Here is a 22474-nt window from a genome sequence, read left to right as displayed (position 1 = left end):
TCTCCCTGAAGAGACCGCAGGTGAAGACGCCCGTTAGGGACTGCCTTCCCGAGTGACGACAGGTGTCCGATCACGACTTGCCATCGCTGAGCTACCCGTTCCTGCCGAGACAGGAACTGGTTGGCTGCCTCCCTGAATTTGCTAATCCGCGAGTCTGCGGGGAAGACTCGCCCTGCTACCGTGTCGATCAGCATACCAGGTACTTCATCCTCTGCTTGGGCTCGAGATCGGACTTTTCGAAGTTCACAACGATCCCCAGATCGCGACAGAACTCGAGCAGTCAATCCTGTCCTGTAGCAACTGCGAGCGGGAGAGCTCGCCAGGACTAACCAATCGTCGAGATACCCCATCAGACGTATCCCGTGCGAATGGGCCCCAAGCAGACACCAGAGTGAAACACTCGCTGTGAACACCTGTGGGGCGGTTGAGAGACCGAAGCAAAGTGGCCTGAACTGGTACACCGTCCCGTCGAGGATGAAGTGGAGGTACTCTCTGGAGGACTGATGAATGGGTATTTGGGAAATACGCATCCTTCAAGTCCACTGACAGCATGAAATCGTTCTCCCTGATAGAGTCGAGCACTGAGCGTGCCGTCTCCATCGTGAACCGGGTTCTGGCGAACAAACCGGTTCAGGGAGAGAGATCTATCACCGGGCGCCAGCCTCCCGTAGACTTTTCCACCAGGAAGAGTCGACTGTAAAGCCCGGTGATTGATCCGTGACGATTTCTACAGCTCTCTTGCTCAGCATGGTCTTGATCTCCTGTCTCAATGCTACGTCCTTCGATGCCCCTGGAACGTACGCCTGCTGTTGGACCGGGTTGGAGGTGAGGGGTGACCGAGATTCGAAGGGTAATAGATATCCGTCCCGAAGGACATCTACAATCCAGGTCTCGGTGCCGTAGCGCTGCCAAGTTGCCCAATGGCTGGCCAGGCACCCCCCCCACTTCCGGCAGCAGGTGAGGGGGAACGCCGTCCCTAGCGTTTCCCCCCTTTCTTCGACTTCCTCCCAGAGCCTCCACGGGAGGAGGAGGGCTGGGAGGAGGGCTGGTTACGGCTCCCCTTGCTAGAAGAAGTCGAAGAAGACAGAGTCATTCCCCGGGGCTTCGACGCAGCTACCGTCTTAGCCACCGAGGAAGCGCTAGCCGAGCCGTTAGACTTGGCCGCAGTCCAAGGCTGCCCAGACCGGCCTTCGAGGACTGCCTGGTGAACCAGACGGTCACTGTCGTCAGTGCGCCGTCTGTTCACCGCAGCGTCCACCATCTCTCCTGGGAAGAGAGACGTGGAACTCCGTAAAGGTCCGTTGCGAAGTCCCAACGCCGCTTCACGCCCGGCCGCCCTCCCTGGAAACCCGAGTAAGGACAGCGTCCCTTCGTCGGAGAACCAGGTTGGCCCACAGGTTCACCGTCTGGTGGGCAAGGAAGGAGATGGCTCCTCCCCCAGACTGGCAAAAAGTCTCCTGAAGGCCGAGCCATCTTCGGGCAGAAATTCCCCCGGAGTTGGCTGCGACCTTAGATACTGTGAGGGACCACAGATCTAGCCAGGAGACGGCCTGGAAAGCTGCCATGGCGGTAGATTCCAGGCCGAATGTCTCTTGCTGCGAGAACACAGGTTCTCGGACAGGAGCTGCTGCAGAGACACACCCGAAGTCAGCCTGGCTAACTCCGGGTTCACCTGTTTGGGCGGCATCGGGTCTTCAGATGGCACGTAAAAAACGCCGCTGTCGCAGCAGAGGTGGAGAAGCAGCTTGCTCGACCTGCCAGACTTGAGCGAGCCGTCTTGTCCGGAGACAAGCGATTCAACCTGGTCCAGCACTGAGTCCGGCAGCTCAGAACGCGGCAAACCCACCGTCGGTCTGGGTTCCCTCTTCGGGCCCCAGAACGACTCGAGCCAGGACGTGGGCTCGGATGGTGGGAGCAGCGATCCTTCCGTGAGGTCGTTGTGCTGACGAATCAGCGCAATAACCTCGCAAAGTTCCTCTGGATCTCAGAGTGACTGCTTCCTGCGGAGTCGGACCGTCCAGTCCCTCAAACAGGGGCAACTCCCGAGACCCTGCTCCCTCAAGGAGAGGAACAGCGACAGACCCCCTCGGTCTGCTCCAACCACTGTGCGTACGACCTGGCTGGTCCGAGAACCGTGCCTGTGTACGTACGACGCCGTGGTGGGATCCTGAGGGGCGCACCCCTCACGATCACTCCTCAATACCTTGCCCCTCCCGGTGTAATCCGAGGAGGTCGAAGGTATGGAAGAGGCAGACCTGAGCTCCCTCCTCGCTCGCTGGCAGAAACCAGCGGGCTTGGAAGACTGCAGGCGATCGCCAACCCGCGTTGGCGATCGAGCTGCAGACCTAGTCGAGCCGTCTCGCTATGGAGAACGGCTGGGACCGAGAACAGCGGCTCCGGTCTCGTGTGTCAGAGGAGCTGGTGCTGGTCGCCGTACCCGATCGCTCTCTGTGAGAGTGACGGTCAGGCGACCGGCGAGCTCCACTGTCACGGTGAGATCGGTGCGTATCCTCACGGTGCGTCAGTTCGCTGGTACCAGCCGTGGCTGGTGCCGGCGAACGGGGGGACCTCTTCCCCTCCTCAGCCCGTGGCGGTCTCATAGACCGTCACGTCCGCCCCCCGGGTAGCCAGCTGCTCGCCGCGAGAGCGAGAGCTGGTCTGGTGAGAGTCGCGTGAGCGGCTGTCACCAGTCTTCCGCTCCGTGCCCGTGAACCTGACGCTGAGCGAACTCAGAGGTCTGGTTCCTGGCTGCACGGTCGCTGGTAAGCGACCGTACACTCCGGTACCTCTCGCGAACGAGAGGCCGAGACGGACCCTGCTGCTGTGGCCGAACCACTGACAGCAGGTGAGGAAAGTGCCGGTGTTAGCCGGCACTCCTCTGGTCCCCGTAGTCTTCGTTCCTGCGGAGGAGAAGAGACGGGTCCTGCCCCCGAAGGAGCTGGGTGACCAGCGGAAGAACAAGTCTCACCAGAGCGAGACGGGCCCTTAGGAGTTCCCTAAGGAGACTTCTTAGGGGGGGGGAGGCGACCTTCTTCTTCTTCGGCAGGGGAGCCTTAGAAGACGAAGGGGAAGAGGCGGCAGACGACGACGAAGACGAAGAAGACGATGAAGACGACGACGACACCTTCCTCCTCTTCTTCTTCTTCTTCGTCAACTTCTCAGACCGACGTCAGATCTGTCATCCAGAGCGGAGCCGGGGCTGCTGTTGCCGAAGCAACAGGGCCCGGCCCGGACGCACCTGTCCGAACAGATCAGCATCGGGAAGCAGCGGCGCCAGGAACAGGAACAACATCAGCAGGTGCAGGCATCACAGGAACGGCAGAACCGAAAACCGCAGGAGCAGGTACAGGAACGGCAGCAGTGGTCCACGTCACGTTCCGTGGACAGCAGCTGGGCAGGTACGGCAGGTACGGCAGACGGTGTAGGCAGGTCTAGATGGGCGGACCAGCGGCACAGACATCCTAGGTACCGGTGGGAGGTCCAGGGGCGAGCTCTTCGGGCACACGAAGTACCGGTCGCGGCAGCACGGCAAACACAGGCGGCGGCATCACACTCCCCCGAGTTACGGCGACTGGCCCCTGCACCGATGTAGTGGGTGTCACAGAGACCGCGTGCTGGGTGTACACCAGGTGAGGAGGTGAAGCGTAGCCGGGTGTTGTTGTAAATGGTCGTGGTGGTGGTCGTGACCGTTGCATGGGTGACCGCCACGGAGCCAGCGAGATGGTAGAGCAGCCCCTGGACACTCGGCACGCCCTGCATCCCCAACGATGCCCACACACCTGTCCGAGGTCATCCATTCGCGGCAACACCGCACCTGAGGAGGCAAAAAGTCGGGTGATTAGATGGATCCTCTACCCGTTCGCGCGAGACGAACGGATATAGAGGACCCCAGAGTACAACTCAACGTCAGGGTATCTAGCGCCCTCCTCCACACTCGACAAGTCAGGAGAGGAGAAGGACCTAGAAACCCCCCCCCCGAAGGGGAAGGCGAGCGAGACGTGGAAGTTGAGCGGACGGCAGGAAAGAAGACGAAGTGTCCGTCACCAAAGGAGTCGCGGGAGAGCTTTCCGACGACTCCTTTGCAGGCCTTCGCTTCCTCCTGCCCTCATACAAAATCCACTGCGCCTCCGACCAATTAATAAAACACATTCCAAGGCTCGGCTCGGAGCATTCGCGCCCCCGACACCGAGCACACAAATATGAGGGTCTATCTCCGGGAAAGAGCGGAACTCCCGTATTTACGCCCTTCGGTACCCGGGCATAGTCTCCGTGGGGTGGGTAGCGAGGCGAGGAGATTCCATCATTAATTAATTGCAGTTCAATTAATATGAAAAGAGAGAAATGATTGTACTTACAATGAATTCTTTCATACACAAACACAACCATATACTCAAGAAAGCAAACGACGAGAAGCGGGCAGAGAGCGTCGAACACACACTTCCACTCGCTGTGAGGCCGAAAGCAAAAGTGATTTGTTTACCTCCCAGTCGCGCAGCCGCGCGCGCCTGTCGGACAAGCAGTTAACTACCGAACCCCTTGTTCGAAAGCTTACGACTATCCAGCTGCCGCTAGTACCTTCCTATTGTAAAAGGACCGAAGGTTTGTATGCCGTGTCGGAACAAATAGCTGTACAACAATGAATAATGTGACCATTTGTTTCTTCCACTGGACTTCATTCACTCCTAGGAAGCCAGTATCTTGTACCTAAATCCCTTCTATCATTCTGCCAAAGAAGAATATTCAACTTCCCTGTAACACAGAAAAGAAAATTTCAACTGTCACCTTCACTTTGAGGAATAATTTAACTTTTTCTTACAAATTCTTTAGATGAAAATTTATTCCAGTAATATAACAATATTACAAGTAAAAGAAAAAATGTATCCTATTTACGTTTTATAGAAAGAAATCATTACATAACAAAAATTGCTTTACTACGAGAACTACACTTCAACAAGGAATAAAGAATAAAGTAAAGTCTTGTAGAGTACACTGATATAAGGTATAAATGTTCATTAAATATAGAGGATACTCTGGTCTCTAAAGTAGTAAAAACTCTTAACTCTTGAATAACAACTGGTACAGTACTGCAGTCGACCCCCGCTAATTGTGGAATCACGATTTGCGGACTTGCCTATTCGCAGATTTTTCTGTGGACCATATATACCCATTATTCGTAGAAAATTCACCTAGTCATGGTATTTTTAACTGAGAACTATTCACAAATGACTATATTTTCATATTATTTTTGTGACTAAATGCACTTTTTGTGATAAAACTATTAAAAACTTGGGTATAAGTATTTTACAGGGTCTTTTTTTCATGTTTTAACTATCAAAATAGGCAGTTCTAAGCATTTTTAAAGGGGTTTAAAGTATTTGTGGATTTTTGCTACTCAAGGGGGTGGGTGTGATACCCATCCCTCACAAAGATGGGGGGGCGTCCACTGTATATAGCTGCAAAACGATCACAAAATAAACTACATACTTTACTTCATTTCTACACATTATAATGCATATTTCAGTTTGACAGCTTTTTCTTTTGAAAGTAAATATGTTACAAAGTATATTCTAGATGGCGGGTGCCTAATGAACCAAAGAGATAACCTAACCTAAAAGAACTAGGTATACCTTTGACAAAGTTTTCTGAAACTTTAGCTCCTATAAGGAGGCATTTATGAGCTTCATCTAACTTTTAAAAGTTGTCAAAGGCTGGTTTTTATATTTTGAAATATTAATAAACACCTAATAATGAATTAGTACATAAGATAGTTAGGGATATTTGCACTGATTAAAGATGACTTATCTGAACTGCTTGATTACAGATGGGTGTTGCCAGCACTTAGAAAGTAAGCCAGACATTTAAAAAAATATTAAATGCAGTTATGAAAAAAACAATTAGGGAGAGTACTATACAGTATTCTACATATACTTATCAGGTTTTGTTATAATAAAGGAGTATCATAGTTGAAATTCTCAACTACATATATTAAAAATAATCCAATACGGAGGAACCAAGGATTATGTCATACTTAGTTAATTACTTAATATATTACAGTTAATCTTGATTGGCAGCAGCTATAGTCGTCAAAAGCTTATTGATTTGCGGATTTGTCCAGTCACATGTAAGATCATCAAGATGATTGTCGAAATCATTTACGTCATGCTGAACTTTACGCTGTAGGAGTTGTGATGTTACCTCCAAGGATCCCGTTTCAATGTGTACACTGAAAATAATTCCATATTCATCAAAAAATAAATCAAAACTTCTATATATTTACAAAAATTACATTTTTATGATAAAATATATAATGTAAAACTGAAAGAGTAAACTGATTATGGATACATGAGGATAACTATAATATTTCAAATATTCTGAATAACTCAGCAAGTTAATTCTGTTAATAAGATGCTATTAAGCTTTAAGCACAAAAAGGCCACAATTCACCAAACCAGATATAAATGCATATACTATACAGCACATACCTTGATTTATCTCTGCTCTTCCACTTTCCTTCTGAGCTAAGTTGGGAAACAATGATTGGAGCTGTTTGAAGATTTAAACAAAGTCGCTTGTTATCAATCTGTAAAACAAGTTAAAAACTTGAAAATACATGTTAAAATTTGTTTTAAAACTAGGTCTAGCTGTGATAAATACTAGATACTCATCCATGGAAACTCAGCAGTGCAAGTGAAGATACCATTTTCTTAAATCGTCAGACACATATTGTTTAATAATGCTGTTTTTGTTGCTTGCAAGATTTCAAATAACTTTAAACCATAGATTCTGTAGAAGTCCTATAATCAATGATACTTGAAATGCAGGAACAAGGTAACGTCAGAAAAGAGTAGAATAATCATCCTCCTTTAAAACCTCTGTGAGGCCTTGTTTGATATCAGCCAAGGGCCCCTTCTCTGGATGGAATTGCTGCTGAACAACCAGGTGTGAGCCTCAGCCCTGCATCAACAAGGCTGATTTCAACCAGCAAAGTTTCTGTTGCTCTGGATGATTTACCAAAACTACCAGTTTCCTAAAAGATCTGATGCAACATCACCCAGGATAATTGATTAACCTGACCCCACTGCACCACCACCTATACCACTGCACGCCAGGTTTAACAACCTGTTTCTATTTTCCTACCATCAAAGGGCACCTTCCTTGCTTGGGCAAATGTAAGGGATGGCCTCAGAGAAGATGAAGAGAGTGCATTCAAGACATTTGACAAAGGAATAAATGAAGGGAAGATACGAAACATTTTGGGAAATGGCTCATTAAAAACAGCAACCCCAGCTAGGGATTAAGCTGAGAAAATCCTTGACTGATAAAATATATTTTGTAACATTCAGAATTCTGGCATTAAGATACAAAAAAAATCAGGGGAAAAAGTTTAGAAGGGTATGAATGGGAGCACTCTAATAAATGTGGTCAATTTTCAAATCCTATGAGAGCAAGACTAACTGTGAGCTGTGAGAAATTTTTCAGTGCAGCATGTGAACAAAAATAAAATTTTTACGAAATTGGATTTTATATATACTTAACAAGTAACTACATAGCTGTAAAGTTTCTCTACATAGCTGTGAGTTTCTAATTTCACAGCTGAATCCCATAATGACAGGAGGTGGGAATCATAGACATATACTATCAAAAATACTCAGAAATGAAGATGAACTTACAATAGTAAATTTCATAGTGAGCATTAATAAAATGCTTGTTGTAACCTACTGGCGAGAGAGCTCCAGCAGGGCAGATACTGCCTCTGGTCAGAGCTCATCTTGACCCATAGTAGTGTGGCAGTAAAGCCAGGTGTTGCTTCTACGTACTTTAGTGGGATGCTTTGCAATCAAGGAGAGCTCTGACTGCCAAAGCAAAACACACAAACCCTAGCCCTGGGCATCAACACAATACAACCAGAAATACCAGTTACCTAAACACCAAATATAAACAATCACCATTACCCATCCATAGAAACAAGATTGATGGGTACTCCGGGTACACAATACCCATCAAGCTTCCCAAAAACTCGACAACCAATGTCAAGGCAGTTAAAAATGATATTGTTAAGATACAATAAAGTTTTGTACATACTTACCTGGCAGATATATACTTAGCTATAGACTCGGTCGTCCCGACAGAATTTCAAAACTCGCGCGGCACGCGACAGGTAGGTCAGGTGATCCACCATTCCCGCCGCTGGGTGGCGGGGTCTGGAACTATTCCCGTTTTCTAAGCCATAATTTCTCTTACAACCTGTCTCCTGAGGGGAGGCTGGGTGGGCCATTATCGTATATATCTGCCAGGTAAGTATGTACAAAACTTTATTGTATCTTAACAATATCATTTTTGTACAAGTAACTTACCCAGCAGATATATACTTAGCTGATGGCACCCTTGGTGGCGGGCAAGAGACAGCTAAAAAACAAAATAATACTTAAACTAAATACATTAAAAACAGGGAAAAAAACAACCTATGTTCTTGGATAACATAATCCATAGTTCCTACCTTATTGGGTGGCTGAAGACTTCATGACTACTGTCGATGAGTCTGCTTGCCTCAAGAGTTTCAACGAGGAATGAACCTATGTTGAATAACTCTTTGGATCGTGTCAATGGGGGCTAGCCGCTTACGCGACAGAGCCTATACTGGATCGTACCAATGGGGGCTGAACCCACTTACATGGTAGAGCCTTGACCTTTTGTCATATCAATGGAGACTCGCCCTCTTACATGACAGAGTTAAGGTTATTAAACAAATCACAAAGAGCACTGAAGCCAATCCCGATCACCTGACCATGTTAGTCTTGTTACAATCTATGAATTGCAAGAGGGTCCCTATTCCCTCTGACAATTAACCAATAAAAACAACCACCAATAAACATAAATTTAAGCCTTAAACTACATAGGAAGGATTAGCCTCAGCCCCTTCTCCCAGCACTGAATTCGCCGAAAACATACGCTCCAGAGCAAAGCACTTTTCGTACGAAATTTAACATCTCTTAGGTAATTCGAGGCGAACACCGAATTACATCTCCAAATGTCGATCTATAAGAGCTGAAGCGACCATGTTTTGTGAAATGCCATCGACGTAGCTATGGCTCTCACTTCATGAGCTCTCACTCTGAGAACCTGGAAATGCTCTTCTTCGCATTTAAGGTGAGCTTCCCTTATTACATCTTTTATGAAGAATGTAAGGGCGTTCTTAGAAATCGCTCTTTTCGGATCTCTTACAGAGCACCAAAGACTTCTTCTGTACCTTTCAGCAACTTCTTCTTTTCCAGGTAGAACTTGAGTGCCCTGACTGGACACAAAGTCCTTTCTAGTTCTCTCCCTGTTAAAGAAGATATTCCTTTTATCTCAAAGCTTTCTTGGCCAAGGCTTTGAGGGATTTTCATTTTTCGCTAGAAAAAATGGTTGAAAGGAGCAAATCGCTGAATCTTTCTTAAACCCCACTTTACCTTCCAAAGCTTGCAACTCGCTCACTCTCTTGGCTGTTGCTAACGCAAAAAGGATAAAGACTTCTTGTTAAGTCCCTAAACGAAGCTGTGAGACGGTACGAATTTTCCGACATTAGGAACTTGAGGACCACATCCAAGTTCCAGCTAGGCTTCTTGATTACCTGTTCTTTCGTGGTCTCAAAAGACCTTATAAGGTCATGAAGATCTTTATTGTTGTCAGATCTATTCCTCTATGTCGAAAAACGGAGGCCAGCATTACTTCTGTAACCCTTCACTTGTTGAAACTGCCAGGTTACAGTCTTTTCTCAAAATATAAGAGAAATTTGCGATTTCAGTTACAGAGGTACTGGAGGAGGATATTTTCTTTTCCCTACACCATCTTCTAAACAACTCCACTTCGATCGATATACTTTAGAAGTGGAGACTCTTCTGGCTCTTGCAATAGCCTTCGCCACCTCTCGTGAAAAGCCCCTTGCTCTGACAAGTCCTTCGACAGTCTGAAGGCGGTCAGACTTAGAGCGGGGAGGTTTTTGTGAAACTGTCGAAGTGGTTTGTTGAGAAGATCGTTCCTTAGTGGAATGCGATCTTGGAAAATCCACTAACCACTCCAGACCTCTGTGCACCAATCGAGAGCCGGCCAAAAGGGAGCGATGAGGGTCATTCTTTGTTCCTTCCGAGCAAGCGAACTTCCTCAACACTTCTCCTACTATCTTGAAAGGCGGGAAGGCAGTACGCGTCAAGCCCGTCCAATCTAGCAGAAAGCTGTCTACTGCTACTGCTTGAGGATCCGAGATCGGGGAGCAATAGGTTTCCAATCTGTGGGTCTTGTGGTCGCGAACAGGTCTATATGGGCCTTCCCCACAGATGCCACAGTTGTTGGCAAATCTGAGGATTGAGAGTCCATTCCGTGGGTAGGACTTGATCTTTTCTGCTTAACAGATCTGCCCGGACATTTTTCTCTCCCTGTACAAACCTTGTGAGGAGAGAGATCTTCCTTTTCCTGTGCCCAAATCAGCAGATCCTTTGCTGATTCGTACAGGGAAAAGGAATGCGTCCCCCCTTGCTTCTTTATATAAGCGAGGGCTGTTGTGTTGTCCGAGTGAATCTGAATCCCAGACCTGAGACCTGTTCCTTCGAAATGAACCAAAGCTAGATGAATGGCAGTTAGCTCTTTCTTGTGATGTGCCAGGACACTTGTTCTCCTTCCCAATGCCTGACACTTCTTGCGAACCTAGGGTCGCTCCCCACCCTGAATCTGAGGCGTCTGCAAACAACGCTAGGCGCGGGTTCTGTAAGCGAAAGGGAGATTCCTTTGCTTAGTTTCTGTGGATCTAACCACCAACGGATATTCTCCTTGATCCGTTTCGAGATTGGAAAAGTCTCTCCCAGATTGTTGGACTTCCAATCCCACTTCTCCTTCAGATAAAATTGAAGGGGTCGTAGGTGAAGTCTTCCTAAGGAACGAACTGTTCCATCGAGGAGAGGGTCCCCAGCAAGCTCATCCATTCCCTCGCGGAACAATGTTCTTTCCTTAAGAAGACTGACACCTTTTCTAGGCAGCGTTCTCTCCTTCCTGAGAAGGATACGCTAGAAAATCCCGAGAATCCATCTGAATCCCCAGATAGACAATACTTTGCTGGGGAGTCAGCATGGATTTCTCGTGATTTACACTAAAAGTCCTAAGGACTTTGTCAACTTTAGAGTCACTAAACGGTCCTCCAGACATTTTTTCTCCGATTGGGCTCTTATTAGCCAATCGTCCAGATATAACGAGATCCTGATCCCTTCCAGATGTAGCCAATAAGCTACATTCTCATGATGTCCGTAAAGACTTGAGGGGCAGTCGAAAGTCCGAAGCACATCGCTCGGAACTGGAACACTTCCCTTGGAACATGAACCTCAGATATTTCCTGCTGCCGGATGAATTGGCACATGGAAATACGCATCCTGAAGGTCCAGGGACACCATCCAGTCCCCTGGACGAAGAGCAGATAGAACAGAGGAAGACGTCTCCATTGAAAATTTTTCTTCTTCAAGACAAAGAAATTCAGGGCACTGACGTCTAGAACTGGTCTCCATCCCCCCGATGCTTTCGGTACCAGAAAATAGCCGATTGTAGAATCCTGGGGACTGGAGATCTTGAACCAGTTCTACCGCTTCCTTGGAAATCATCTGTTGCCACTGCTTGCAACATAGCAAGCTTTCGGACCGGATCCCGAGTATCTGGCGGTTAACTCCCTTGGAGTTGTCGTCAAGGGAGGATTTCCCTGAAGGGGATTAAGTATCCTTTTTCAGGATAGAGAGGGACCAGGACGTCCGCTCCCTTCTGCGCCCAGACTTTGGCAAAGTGGAGTAGCCTGGCGCCTACTTTCGTCTGGAGGACTTGCTGTTCATCTAGACTTCCCGAAGGACTTCTAGATGGTCTACTCTTTCTCTCGGTCTTCTACCTCTAAGAGGGGCTCTAGAAGAGGAGGCTCCTCGAAAGGGCCTGAACAAAAGAGGGTCTCTCTCTTTCTCTATCGGCACTGCTGGCCTAAACTTCTTGGCTGAGTGCGTGAGGAGATCTTGAGTGCCTTCTCCGTAAGAGATTTCGAAACCTCTCTAACCGTCTCTTGTGGAAAAAGGTGCGGGGATAAAGGAAGCAAAAGAAGAGATGTCCTTTGCAAGGGTGATACTGCTCTTGCTAAGAAAGAGCTAAAGAGATCTCTTCTTCAAAACTCCCGTTCCAAAAAGAGAGGCAACTTCCACGAACCGTCCATGACTGCTCTGTCCAGGCAAGCCAGGGACGCTCGAAAGTTCCTCCATGAAACAAAGTCCGTGTCCTGAGCTCTCTTCGCTAATGCTCCTAACGCCCAGTCATAAAATTGAAGACTTCTAGGGTTTTAAAGAGGCCCTTTAGAAGGTGGTTCCAGCTCACACATGCCCCAAGTCGCCTTAGCAGACAGCAACGACTTCCTCCTAGAAGAGTCCACTAAGGACGCAAAATCCGCATCCGCGGAAGAAGGCAGACCTAACCCCATCGGTTCTTTGGTCTCGTACCACCTTTCCTGGTTTGCTGTTAACTTGGAAGGAGGGCAGGAAAAAAAACTGTCTTGCCCGCTTCCCTTCTGGAAGTCAACCACTCTGAAAAAGTTTTCAAAGCCTTTTCATACAAAGAGCGGGCGCATCTTAACGAAGGAAGACGATTGAGAGCTTTAGTGCTGGACATTAACGATCCTGGTGAAGGAGGGTCCGCAGGATGAAGGGAGTCTCCGAACTCTTTAGCAGCAAAAGAGACAGTCTCTTGTAGTCCGAAACTGCTACATCTACAGGCTCTTCGTCTTCCGATACTGATCCAACTGATCTACAGAAAGGAGATCGTTTTGGAGTGATCTGGCTCTTCCGGGAGAAGAACTCCTTTCCCGAGAAGGGGAGCGCGGAACATTAGCACTCCTATACGAAGAGTGAGGCTCCTGTCTGTCGGCAACATCTTGTGCCTACTAGATTCTTGTCTAGGTTCTCGGGTTCGTGGCGCTTGCTAGGATCTGGCGTCCTGATTCAGGGCGCTTGAAAAGATCCCCGCGTCCTGATTCCTGACGCTTAACAGGCTCTTGGCGCCCTAACACTTGACGCCTAACGTACTCCTGGCGTCCTGTTTTCTGGCCGTCCTAACTCCTGGCGCCCTGACTCCTGACGCCCTGACTCCTGGCGCCCTGACTCCTGGCGCCCTGACTCCTGGAGCCCTGACTCTGGCGCCCCTGACTCATGGCGTCCTGGCTCATAGCGTCCTGATTCCTGCCTTCTAGCAGAATCCTGACGTCCTGAATCCAGCGTTCTAAGAGGCTCTTGACGTCCTTTCTTGCGTCTTGCTGCCTCTTTGCGCCTGTCTGGCTCCTGGTCCTGAAGACCCAAGGGATCCTGATACCTAAATCGGTTTTCTGGTTCCTTGTAGCTAAACCGATCGAGGCTTCTGCTCGATGCGCTGTGTCTAAGAGGACGCTTCGGGGAAGCCAGCCTATAGGGCGAAAGGGCTTTTCTCTCAGGAGAACAACTCCTATCCGACGAGTCCCTTGACGAAGGCGATAAACGCCCTGGAGATCGTGAGAGTTCTCTCCTATACGAAGAAGGACGCTTAGCGGAACTCTTAACAGGGAGTGAGACATCCTTCCTCCTTGTAGAGTCCTTAGCAAAAGAGCCTACGAGCGACGCTAACTTCTCTTGCAGATTAACCAAAAACTGCTTGGTAGGATCTTGAAAGAGCAGGCTCCTCTTGTCTAGTCCTCTTAGGTCCCGAAGGCCAATCCTCGGGAAAACGCTCTGGGCTGGAGTCAGCAGCGTCTCCTTTAGGAGCCTTCCAGGCTCTCTTCAAAGGGCGCGAAGGGAGGGCGAACTCCAGTCCTCGTTTAGGAGAGGAAGAGTCTGAGGCCGAAAAAACACTCCTTTATAGGACGCCTTTTCTGCGGCAATCCGAGGCAGCTGGGACTTAACAACAGGATCTGCCGAAGGGACGCCTGACCGTTGGGGATGTTTCTGCATCCTCCCTGCGGCTTTCGACATTCCTCCTCCCCTGGTCCTGGGAGTTGGAAGAGGTCTAGGCCTAGGAGCAATGAGGAAAAACCGGTCAGACGCCCCCACCACTGCACTGGGGGGACACTGCACAAGTCCACTATCACCACTCTTACCTTGGTTAGAGCTCGTAGTTGAGCTTGAAGTTCTTAATTGAAGCTTTAACATTTTCTCTCTCTGATGAAGAATCTTTGGATTCAGAACAGGGAGAAGCAGCTGAGGCTAGGGAAAATTGTTAGATGGAGAGTTAATTTCTTGTTCTAAGGAGCAAGATCTACTAGATGACCTAGCTGAAGCCTTCCTCACTCTATCTCTCTCAAGCTTCCTAACATATGATGATAATCCTCCATTCAAGCTCCGTAAGGTTCTCGCATTCCACACAGGTGTTAATAAAAGAACATTCATTCTCCCTGCATTTAGCGCAAATACTATGCGGATCTAATGCCGATTTAGGCAGCCTAAACTTACAGTCTTCCCTACTGCAAACTCTAAACATAGGTGAAGCCTTAGAGTCAGACATCGTGAAAGAGTAGTCAAAACCAAAGTCGAAAAACAGTCCACAATAAGCGTATGCCAAGCCAGAGAAAAAAACAGAATAACGTCACAAACAAAAAACCATCCAAATTCTCGGCAAACGAGTTGAAATCCAAGATGGAGGAACGAACAATAGGTGTTGTCCGTTCAACCGACAGAGAAATTATGACTTAGAAAACGGGAATAGTTCCAGACCCCGCCACCCGCGGCGGGAATGGTGGATCACCTGACCTACCTGTCGCGTGTGCCCGCGAGTTTTGAAATTCTGTCGGGACGACCGAGTCTATAGCTAAGTATATATCTGCTGGCGTAAGTTACTTGTACAAAAATAAGAGAATAGGTAATTCTCCTACCCTTGGTTTCCCAATACCATGCTAGCTATAGATAAGGGTCCTTATGCACTACAATTATCATAAATTATTTCAACAAATTTGCAAATACTGATTTACATCTCCTGAATGTAGCTTGTACAATCAACGCAAGAGATGCGTACATTATTTCTGAAAGCCAGGGAAGTGGCTACTGCCCTCACTTCATAGGCTTTGACGTTACATAAATAAGAAATGGCTTTGACATTACAAATAGGAAAATCTTCCTCTCTTAACCTTTGAGTGAGATTCAGAAATAACGTCTCTTAACAAAAACGTCAGGCTGTCTTTGGACAAAGGACGCAATGGGTCCTTGACTGGGCAACAGAGGTTAGGGAAGAGACCTATGATTCTCTTAGTCCTTTCCAAATAATGTCTCAATGCTCTTACGGGGAACAGAGTCCTATCTTAATCCGTTAGACTGAGGATGTTGGTCAGAGGCTTGATATTGAAAGAGCAAAGCCAAGGATTGAATGTGGTTTCATGTTTTTATAATAAACCCAAATTAAACTATAGTCAAACCAAAATGTCATGGCGGACGACAAGAGGTGTCATCAGAATGCTTCGTTATTTGAATCTAAAAGTTTAGGTCTTTTTCCCTTGTAGACAAAGGGAAAATCTCATCGGTATATTAGTAAGGCGGGATTAAGTTCTGTGCTGGATGGTGCGAGACCAGTCCCTCCACCCACACTTTCGGTTCTTGCTTTTTTGGTTTTTTTTTTCTTTTTCCTTTATTATAGATTATCACAAATATGACATACATCTAGGAATACTGTACCGTCACGTCAACCCTGGGAACCGGGGGATCGCCACGAAAGCGATCGCCGGCTTGGCCAGAGTCACCTGAGCGACTCATGCCAGCCTACCGCTCCGTGCCTGGGTCCTGACGGTGAGCAGGCTCAATGGTCTGGACCCTGGCTGCACGGTCACTGGTAGGTGACCGTACACTCGGTGACGCGAGCGAGCGAGCAGCTGAGATGGTTCCTGGTCCAGAGGTGGAACCTCTGGAGCCAGTAGCAGAGTTACCAACGGTAGCCGGTACCCCTACGGTCCCCGTCTTCTTCTTCTGAAGGAACAGGGGCACCAGCAGAAGACCCACCTGGCAGGGAAAGACCCTAAGAAGTCTCTGTGCGAGACTTCTTGGGGGGGGGGGGGGAGAGAGAGAGAGAGAGGCCACCTTCTCTTCTCGGGTGGGGGGCATTGGAAGTCGAAGGGGAAGAGGCGGCAGAAGACGACGACGGAGAAGACAACGACACCTTCCTCTTCTTCCTGGACTTCTTTGCTAACTTCCTCAGGACAACCAACAGGTCCTCCATCCAGGACGGAGCTGGGGCAGTTGCGGTAGCAACATGGCCCAACTGCATCTGTCCGCAGGAACCTGCGGAAGGAGCAGCACTACCACGGGCAGGAACGGAGACAGCAGGAACACCCACAGGAACTGGTGGGGACGGTCAAGCGGGGAGCTCTTCGGGCACTCAAAGTCAGGGGACGGGGCAAGGACAGCAAACCCAAGTGGCGGAGGAACCATCTCCTTTCACGGCATGTAAGTCAGCGGGGCTTGTACAGCGGCTGAAGGCGTTACCGATGTTACATGCTGCGTGTACACCAGGTGCGGCGGTGCGGCATACCCTGGTGTTGAGAGAGTGATGGTGGTCATTGTCAACAACCTTTGAGTCACTGGGCCACAGCCAGATGTTGTAACAGCCCCTGGATACTGGGAGTGCCCGGAAGACTCAACGAGTGCCACACCTGCTGAAGGTCTCCACCTGCGGAGGCAGACACACCTGGGGAAGCAACAGTTGGGTTAATGGGAGGGGTTCCCATTTGCTCAGAGGGGAAAAGATCCCACCCTGAATGGACCAAAGACCCCGAATACAACTCTAGGTCGGGGTGTCGCGCTCCTTCCTCTGCACTCGACAGACGAACTAAGAGGCAGAACGGGACACGTCCCCTGAAGGGGAGAGAGCCATACGCGGGAGCTGGCTGGGAGGGAGGAAGGAAGACGACGTGTCAGTCACCAGAGGTGTCAAGGGAGAGCTTTCCGACAACACCTTGGCAACTTTACTTGGTTTCCTCTGTTCTCATAGAGCTCTCACTGCTCCTCCGACCAGTAGATACAAAAAGCACATGGTACAGCCCAAGAGCATTCACGCCCTAAGCACCGCGTACACAATAAATGAATGTCCACCGCATCGCTGGACCTGAATCCCCCACACTTAAAGTCCTCCACTCCAGGGCACACTTTCCGGTTGGATGGGGGGCGAGGGGGCTTCTCCACTTCGTGGGCTTGCATGACTCCAGCAATGCAAAACCACAAATAATAACAAAAAGAATAATAAGTACTTACAGTGCACACACACTAGTAATGCAACAAGAAAAAGCGCAGAAGTAAGTAGCTCAATTGTTGACATCAACGAACAACTCATGACAGAGGCGGGCAGAGAGGAGAGAACACGTCTACACCCGACGGCGGTCGAAAGCAAAGTGATATGTTTACCTCCAGTCGGGCGGGACTCCTGACCATCGGACAAGCAAAGCAGTTACTACCGAACTACCTTGTTAGAAATCTTACGACAGGTCCAGCTGGCGCTGAATAGTAATTCCTTATGTAAAGGACCGAGAGTTTGTATTACGTGTCGGAACAAACAACATCTATGTTCCAAGACAGCAAAGTTGTTTTCTCTTGTTTGAACATCTCAAGAGACTTAATTAAATTGCTGATGTCGTTGTCTGAGGATAAATCTAGTCCACTGTGCCTTAAAATGATATTGTAATGATATGATATTGTTAAGATACAATAAAGTTTTGTACATACTTACCTGGCAGATATATACTTAGCTATAGACTCCGTCGTCCCCGACAGAAATTCGAATTTCGCGGCACACGCTGCAGGTAGGTCAGGTGATCTACCGCCCCTGCCGCTGGGGTGGCAGGAATAGGAACGATTACCGTTCTAGAACCAGATTTTCCTCTTCCACCTGTCTCCTGAGGGGAGGTTGGGTGGGTCCATCAATCGTAATATATATCTGCCAGGTAAGTATGTACAAAACTTTATTGTATCTTAACAATATCATTTTTGTACATGGAACTTACCCAGCAGATATATACTTAGCTGATTGACACCCTTGGTGGTGGGAAAGAGACAACTATTTACTGAATAGACAGGTAAACAACATACGTTGTAGGTAATAAATAAATAAAACCTTGGTTCCTACTTGATCAGGCGGAAGACTCCATGGCTAATGCTAGGAATCTGCTTCGCCTCAAGAGCCTCAGCGAGGATGTGACCTATGGCTAAGAGTTCTTGTGGGTCTGTCGATGGGGTCTTATCCATTTACTCGACAGAGCCTTCTTACATGACAATATGCCTATGCCTAGTGGCATAATTAAGGAGCACAACACCGATCCCGATCACCTGATCCTAACACGAGGTTAGTGCTTAAGTTGAAAAGAGTTATCTACAAACTCCTTTCAAAACAACCCAAAGAAAAAACACGACGTTAAATAAAATTTAACTCACTAGTTAAGGATCAGTATCTGCTCCCTATCCAGCAATGTATCCGCAGACAACGTATCAACAGAGAGAAGGATCCCTCGAAGGTTATCTTGACATCCTTCGGAGAATGGGAAGTCAACACAGAGTTGCATCTCCCGTATGTGACAGCTAATAGTATGTCCTTATGACATATTGTTAGGGAAAGAACAAGAATTCGGAAAAGCTCGCACTTCATGCGCTTTAATTCTCAGCTGTTTGAAGGAATCAATACAATGCACTTATCAAGTGCTTAGGAGATCACAATGTCTCAAAGAAGGCCAGGGCGTTCTTTGATATAGATCTCTTCTCTGGTGAAGCCTGAGCCTGGCGCCTGGCTAGCGCTTCGTGCCTGGCAGGCGCCCTAGCGCCTGTCTAGCGCCTCGCGCCTGGCTGGAGCCTCGCGCTAGATGGCGCCTGCGCCTGCTTGCGCCTCGCGCCTCGCACCTGGCTGGTGCCTGATGGCTCCTCCTTCCTGGCTAGCGCCTCGCGCCTGGCTGGAGCCTTGCGTCTGGCTGGTGCCTTGCGCCTGGAAGGCACCTGGAGCCTGGCAGAAGACTTCATGATTACTGTCTATGAGTCTGCATGCCCTTCTGGATCATGTCAATGGGGGCAGCTAGCCCGCTTACACGACAGAGCCTTCTCGGATCGTGCCAATGGGGCTGCGACCCACTTACATGGCAGAGCCTTACCTGTATCATATCAATGGGGGACTAGCCCTCTTACATGACAGAGCTTAGGTTTCTCTTTACTGGAAGGAGCCTTGCGTCTGGATGGATCCTCAATCCTGACTGGAGCCTAGCCTTGAAGGAGCCTGGCACCTGGATGGCGCCTGGCTGGCTTCTAGAGCCTGGCTGGCTCCTAGAGCCTGGCTGGCTCCTAGAGCCTGGCTGGCTCCTAGAGCCTGGCTGGCTCCTAGAGCCTGGTTGGCTCCTAGAGCCTGGCTGGCTCCTAGAGCCTGGCTGGCTCCTAGAGCTTGGCTGGCTCCTAGAGCCTGGTTGGCTCCTAGAGCTGGCTGGCTCCTAGAGCCTGGCTGGCTCCTAGAGCCTGGCTGGCGCCTCGCGCCTGGCTTGGCTCCTCCACACTTGCTGGAGCTTCGAGCTTGGAAGAGTCTCTAGGCTGTCTGCAATGTCCACATCGGACACTATATCTGTCCGATTGTTCACGTTGGAGGCCCGCTCCTTCTCAGTATCCGAGCCATGACAGAGTTCCTTGGAACTGTCCGCCTCTGGCGTTTTTTCGCCTGTATGGCATTTGGCGCTTGGCTGGCTCTACATTGTCCGAGAGTCCTGAACAACCACATAGTTTATCAGGAGACTGGAGAAGGGTGGAAGAAATTCTTCCCCTTTGAGCTTTTGGCCCCTGGCAAGAGAGGTGATTTTAGTCAGCTACACACAGTAGACGACAGGATATCTAACAATACGAGAGAGAAGAGTCTTCCTCCGAGGAGGATCCTTCGTGAACACTTCTTTTGCTAACGAGATCTCTTCTTACATGTGATGAGGTTCCTCGTTGCAGAATCTTCCCTATCCTTGCCCGAAGGAAGGAAGGAGTCTGGAAAGTCGAAGGAGACTCTGAGCTGAAATTGGGCGGCCAACTGATTTCTAGCTCTTATTGTATCCTTCTGAATACTTCTGGGAAGCATTTTGAGCCCTCATCGCACCCCAAAGACTCTGTAGGCAAACGTTTAAACCATCTCTTCTTCTGTAGATGAAAATGTAAGTACCCTGCCTGGGCAACTAAACTTCTATCTGAAAGCGTTGCCGTCAGGAATAGAGGGATTATTTCCTTTTGCCAGACATACTATGCTGGCAAGAACCCATTGCCGAGTCTCCATTGAATCTGATGCGAGATTCCAATGCACAAAAAATTCACTTGTCTTCTGAGTCGTTAGGGCTAAGAGAAACAAAGAATTCCTTCATAAACTTCCTCAAAGAAGTTTGATGAGGAGCAGTTCCATTTTGTCGGAACACGGAATCTGTGGACACAAAAAAAAATCCCATTCGAAGTACATGATATCCTACTCTTGTCGTATTGCTGTATCGTATAAGATCCGAAGATCTTAATCCTCTGTTATCTTTAATTCCCTTTGTAGAGACAGAGTATGGCATTTTACTGCGTTCTTTGATAGCAGATATATACATAGGTGATTCTTCCTCTGAAAGTGAAAGAAAAAACCTCGCTATGTGGTTCACAGAGGTATCGGAAGAGGACAGTTCCTCTTCATTCATCTAGCACGATCTGCAGCAATTCTATGTCTTAGCCATGACTATTGTCATTTACCTTGAAAAAACTCTCATTCATGTCACTTCTGGTCAGTCTGCACGCGGACAGACTCAGAGGTGGAGAGGTTTTATAGGTCTATTTATAAGAGTTCTGATAGAATATCCAGATACTCTTGGAAAAGCCTTACGAAACATGCTGTGAGAAGAACGTGACTTCTGTGATCCAACCTCTCTCAGGCCAAAATGAGGCATACATCCTCTTCCTTTGACGCCCAATTATCTTAATATCTGTTAAGAATTTATAACTAGGGGAAAAAAGGCTAAAGTTTATTCCCCTTCTTTAAATTTAAAGATGTCTTATATTGCTACCTCTCTTGGTTCGAGGAAAAAGAAGCAGTCTAAAGGAAGCCTGTTCGTCTTCTACCTTACAAGAGATCTATGAAGAAGACTTTCCGCAGGTCTCACAACTCTTTTCAATAAATGTTAGACATACGTTAACAGTTATTATCTTCGATCGAGAAGGTTCTCCACGGACATGCAAAATCTTGCATCGAACCTCTCTTAAGGATCGTTACGTTCGTGTCTGTTCCCAAATAGGTTCTCTTTTGTTAACGCAAACAGGGGCGAAAAAAAGAGATTCTCGATGCTCTTTGCGATATGAGAGAGTCGTGGAATTGGCCTAAGTGATTAAAATAAATAATTTCATCATTCCTTGTAAGCGACCCCTTTCGATTAAATGGGTAACGAAATCAGGAACGAATCTTGCCGTTACCGAGCCTGCTGTCCGAGAGGACTACGGACTTAGGTTAATAACTCGCTAAAACGAGAAAATATCTTGGATGGTGCTTCTGGCGCGGCAGGCGCTTCTGGTGCAATTTGCGCCAGGCTGGCGCTTCCTTCTAGTTCTTTTTAGGTTATGTGCCATAACATCTATGCCTTTATGGTACCCGACATCCTTCACATGTTAATTCCGTTCTTAGTGGGAAAAAACTTTTATATAGTAGTATAGTCCATTCAGGGAAACAACTTCTGCCACTAAGAGAATGTTTCCCATCCGACTCACCCAACTTCTCTTAAGCAATATCCGAATTTAAAAAGGTTGTGTGCGTTCCTCGAAAGGATGAGAGAATTATATATATCGCGCGCTGCCGTATTAGAATCCTTATAATACTGTCACATTGTGGTAAACAGCATTAATCTAGGAAACCTTGTAAGGATACTAGGAATTCTGTAGTTAACCTCGGTATGTGCATAAGACTTGACCATACCGTAGTCTTAAAGTGAATTCTCTACTACATTCATCTTCTCACTAAGCATGTACTCTAATAAGCCATGCTTTCGTAAGCATGAGAGCATTATACAATATAGAGTTCCGCTGCGTTAGAATCCTTTAAAAATGTTACCTACGGTAAACAGCATTGAAATGTTGTAATATCTTTCTTATTGAAAGCTTCTTAGCAAAAGGCAGACAATATTTTATTTATGTTTGCTTAACTATCCCCTCAATCCGAGGCTAAAACCACACGATTGTAGGGAGAGACACACGGTTATTCATTCATCCCGCAGGAGAGAGACATGTTACCGACCACTCATGACCGACACCTACATGATACTGCGTTGGTGTCTAAGCGATAGCAGTCTCGTTAGCCGACTGGCCTTACTCTTCCAGAGTTGCCAGCTACTCCATTTAATAAAGGAATCTTATAAAATTATTATCGAACTTCAGGAAGTTCTTATAATGCATATCTAAGCGAAACAAGACTTCGATAAATCTAGAAGCTAAGTAGGTGTTGTATTAACAATCCCTTTAAGCGTAGTCCT

General features: G+C 47.8%; 1 protein-coding gene across 1 annotated transcript in view; it reads right to left on the bottom strand.

Moving 5' to 3' along the window:
* Positions 1-4817: 4817 nt before the first annotated feature.
* Positions 4818-22474, bottom strand: part of LOC135227037 (ER membrane protein complex subunit 8-like) — a 112497-nt gene continuing 94840 nt past the window's right edge. The window contains exons 4-5 of the mRNA XM_064266827.1: positions 6483-6580; positions 4818-6223 (exon numbers count right to left, since the gene is read on the bottom strand). Coding sequence (XP_064122897.1) covers positions 6055-6223; positions 6483-6580 — 267 coding nt within the window. The 3' untranslated portion in view covers positions 4818-6054. The remainder of the gene's footprint in view (positions 6224-6482; positions 6581-22474) is intronic.

The sequence above is a fragment of the Macrobrachium nipponense genome, chromosome 15, assembly GCF_015104395.2.
Source record: "Macrobrachium nipponense isolate FS-2020 chromosome 15, ASM1510439v2, whole genome shotgun sequence".
Classification (NCBI taxonomy): domain Eukaryota; kingdom Metazoa; phylum Arthropoda; class Malacostraca; order Decapoda; family Palaemonidae; genus Macrobrachium; species Macrobrachium nipponense.
Note: the sequence above shows the minus strand (reverse complement) of the source record. Positions and strands in the feature narration are given on the sequence as shown.